Raw genomic sequence first — 3,075 nt, forward strand, 5'->3', positions numbered from 1 at the left:
CCCTCCCGTACGCAAACCAACCCTCTCACCGCCTCTCCTCAGTTCTCCCCTGCGATTTGTGGTTTGTTTTGTTTTGTGTTTTTACTTGCGTATGAGCCACAAACCTTTTGCCGCCCGTCTTCAGTTTTTGTTTTTGTGTGTTTAGCTGGTTTTAGTTTCCCTGCCTTTACTGTTGTTATATATATATTTTTTCTTTTTGCCTTGCTGTTTTTCTCTTGAGTACTTTGCTGAATGACGTGTAAGTTGCGAAGTGCGCTACTGCCGCGTCCCTGGCAGTGTGTGTGTGTGTGTGGGAGGAAGGAGGTAATGAAGGAAGGGAGGGAGGAGCACTGGGGGTGGGGGAGGGGGGGCAGAGGCAGAGACACAAACGCCACGGCCCGAAGCCGCAGAGGCCGCGGCGATGGGGCAGCACCGCCCACGCCAACGTCAAGAGGCCACACAAAACACTTTGCTGGTTTGTTTGTTCGTTTTCCTCCCCCCTCCTTTTCCCCCTCGCTGGAGGCGCAGCAAAAAGGGCAGGTGCCTAAAAGGTGCAGGGGGGAAAAAAGAACAAAAACAAAAGAAGAAGAACAGCAAAAAAAAAAAAACTACTGTCTGCGTGTGCACACACATTACATGTGAATAAAGTCGTTTGCTTTGTTTCTCTCATTCTTCGTTTTTTCTTTTTCTTTTTGCTCCTCTTCGTTTTTAACGATGTTGCGGGTGACTACCCCCGTCGCGACGCGTGAAGGCATCCATGACTTTTTGCTGCGCCTCCGCCACGCCCATGGCCGGCCGCGTGTCCTCCCGCGCGTCCATCCCCGTCGTTTGCCGCAGGAAGCGCTGGAGGTGCCGCTCACGTTTGCCGACCGCGCCGCCGTCCGGCGTGGCAGCCGCCCGGTCGGCGTCGTCGAGGACGCCGGGGAGCAGCGGCGGCTGCATGCCGGCGACGAGCGCGGCCACCTGCCTGCACGCCGCCTCACGCACCCCGGCGCCCACAAGCAGCCTCCCCCGACTGCGGGTGGTGTCAAGCCGGTAGCGGTCCGCCTCCTGCCTCGGCAGCGCGTTGAACTCCGGCGCAATCTCACGCTGCAGCTCGAGTCCGGCCTGAAACGCCACCTGCCGCCTCACCTCGTTGCCGGATTCCTTGTCGTGCAGCATCCAGCGGCGCAGCAGCAGGTTGTACTGCTTTCCCCACTCGTAGTAGCCGTCGCGGAAGTGCAGCACGTTCATGTAGCCCATCCAGCTCAGTATCTGCGCCGCCATCAGGGAGCGGGGGCCGTACTGGCAGTAGCAGATCACCTTCTGCTCCGGCCGCGGCTTGGCAAACCCAAACTCCACCTCAAACTCCTCCGGCGTGAGGTGAAAGCCGTCGAACATCTCGTGCGCCGGCAGCAGCTTGGCGCCCTCGATCATCCCCCACGACGTCACCTCATTCACCGTGCGGCAGTCCAGCAGCACGAAGCCGTCGTCGTACTCCGGCCGCGACGACAGCAGGGCGTCGCGCTCCTCTTCGGTGAGTTGCGCAACGACCTCCGGCGACGCCGCGATCTGCTGCTGCTGCTGCTGCTGCTCGCCGTCGTCGCCTGCAGTGAGGCCATCGCTGCTACTGCCACTGCCGCCGCGGCCCGCGCCGAGGACGGGGAACCGCGCAGCCTCCACCACCGACGATGCCTGGCGTTTGCTTAGCGCGGCCACCTTCGCCCGCACCCGCTCCTTCGCCTGCAGGAACTCCTTCCGGCGCGCGGTGCGGGCACGGATGAGGTCGGCGATAAACGCACAGTCCACCTGAGGGATGGAGCGATCCAGGTCCTCCAGCGCGGGCTCCGTCCAGTCATTCGCGGCCGCCGCGGGAAGGCGCGCGCTGCCCGCCTGCTGCATCTCCTCCGCCATAAGCTGCGACTCGTTCCGCGTCGCCGTCACCTCACCGGCGAGCCGCTCGGCGCTCTCCCCCTCCACGCCCGTTTCCCCCCGCCGCCCTTGTTGCCCCGTGCGGCCCGTCGATAATACTGCGCCCGTGTGCCGCAGCAGGAGACCGCGGCGTGGCGCCCCCGCCCGCTGCTGCAGCTGCGCCCGCACCACCACCACCCGCTGCGCGCAGAGTCGCCGCCACATTTGTGATGCCGCCGCCTGCAGGGAGAGAGAGAGGAGGGAGTGAGATGGCGCGGGACTACAAGAGAACAAAAAAAAAGGCAAAACAAAACCAACAGGCACGGGCCTCGTAGGAATACGAAAGAAAAAAAAACAAGCAAAGCGACGACGACAACAAAGCAGCGCACGAGCGAATAGTAGATGTGTGTGTATGTATGCGCAACGGTAGGAGCGGCCGCGCCTGACTTCTAACCCCTGTGTGCGACGCACAATGCTGCGCCCTTCTCCCCTATTCCTGCAACAGCAACAACAAAGACAAAAAGAAAAGTACGCAAGGGGACGGAATGATACAAGAAGAGAGAGAGAGAGAGAGAGAGGACATTTTGGTTCACTCTGCGCCCCTCCCTCCAACCGCGTGGAGGCAGCCGGCAGGGCTGTGGCCTAGGGCGGGCTGAGCTCAAAGAACTGCGCCCGCCCCGCCCTCCAACAAGGGCAAAACGAAATAATAATAATAAAACACACGCATACAAACAGGCAGTTAATCAGCCAGATAAAAATAGGGGGAGTTAATCGCCAGCCGCACAGAAAACGCCACAGAGACGATCAGAGCCGCACTGGTAGTGGTCGCCACCACCCACGCACAAATCCACCCCCTCCCCACTTCTTCTTGGCGCTGCGCAACTGCTGGAGGGGCTTTTCTCTCGCTGCTTTCGTTCCACACAGACCCACATGCACACACACACACACACACGAAAGGGAAGTTGGGCTCAGCCCAACGTCCTGAAGCCGCCCCAGCAGCTGCGGCAGCCTTTCACTCCCATGCATGTAACCCATTTCTACTTACTCCCCCCTCTCCCTATTCCACCTCTCTTCAAGCGCACACGCCTCGTCTCAGCGCGTGCTGCAGTGCTACTCGCTGCGGATGCGACGCATGTACGCCCTGTAGTACGCGTCGTCCCGCTTGCCCGGTTAAAGTCCTCCAGCTGGCCGTAGTCGATGCGCTTC

At 60.7% G+C, this 3,075-nt stretch overlaps 1 protein-coding gene across 1 annotated transcript, besides 7 other annotated features; it reads right to left on the bottom strand.

The window, feature by feature from the left end:
• Positions 1–56: 56 nt before the first annotated feature.
• Positions 57–83: a microsatellite.
• Positions 84–275: 192 nt separating this feature from the next.
• Positions 276–292: a microsatellite.
• Positions 292–326: a sequence feature (GA-rich).
• A 215-nt stretch (positions 327–541) lies between these two features.
• Positions 542–587: a sequence feature (A-rich).
• A 48-nt stretch (positions 588–635) lies between these two features.
• Positions 636–673: a microsatellite.
• Positions 674–687: 14 nt separating this feature from the next.
• On the bottom strand, positions 688–2,094 carry Tco025E_07340 (Rhodanese-like protein; the record flags this gene model as incomplete). Its single annotated transcript, XM_029374206.1, has 1 exon — positions 688–2,094. One exon carries the CDS (start codon positions 2,092–2,094, stop codon positions 688–690), a length of 1,407 nt encoding a protein of 468 aa, XP_029225697.1.
• Positions 2,095–2,422: 328 nt separating this feature from the next.
• Positions 2,423–2,447: a microsatellite.
• Positions 2,448–2,786: 339 nt separating this feature from the next.
• Positions 2,787–2,821: a microsatellite.
• Positions 2,822–3,075: the final 254 nt, after the last annotated feature.

Source organism: Trypanosoma conorhini (assembly GCF_003719485.1).
Source record: "Trypanosoma conorhini strain 025E chromosome Unknown Tco_14.4_contig_00560, whole genome shotgun sequence".
In the NCBI taxonomy this organism is placed as follows: Eukaryota; Euglenozoa; class Kinetoplastea; order Trypanosomatida; family Trypanosomatidae; genus Trypanosoma; species Trypanosoma conorhini.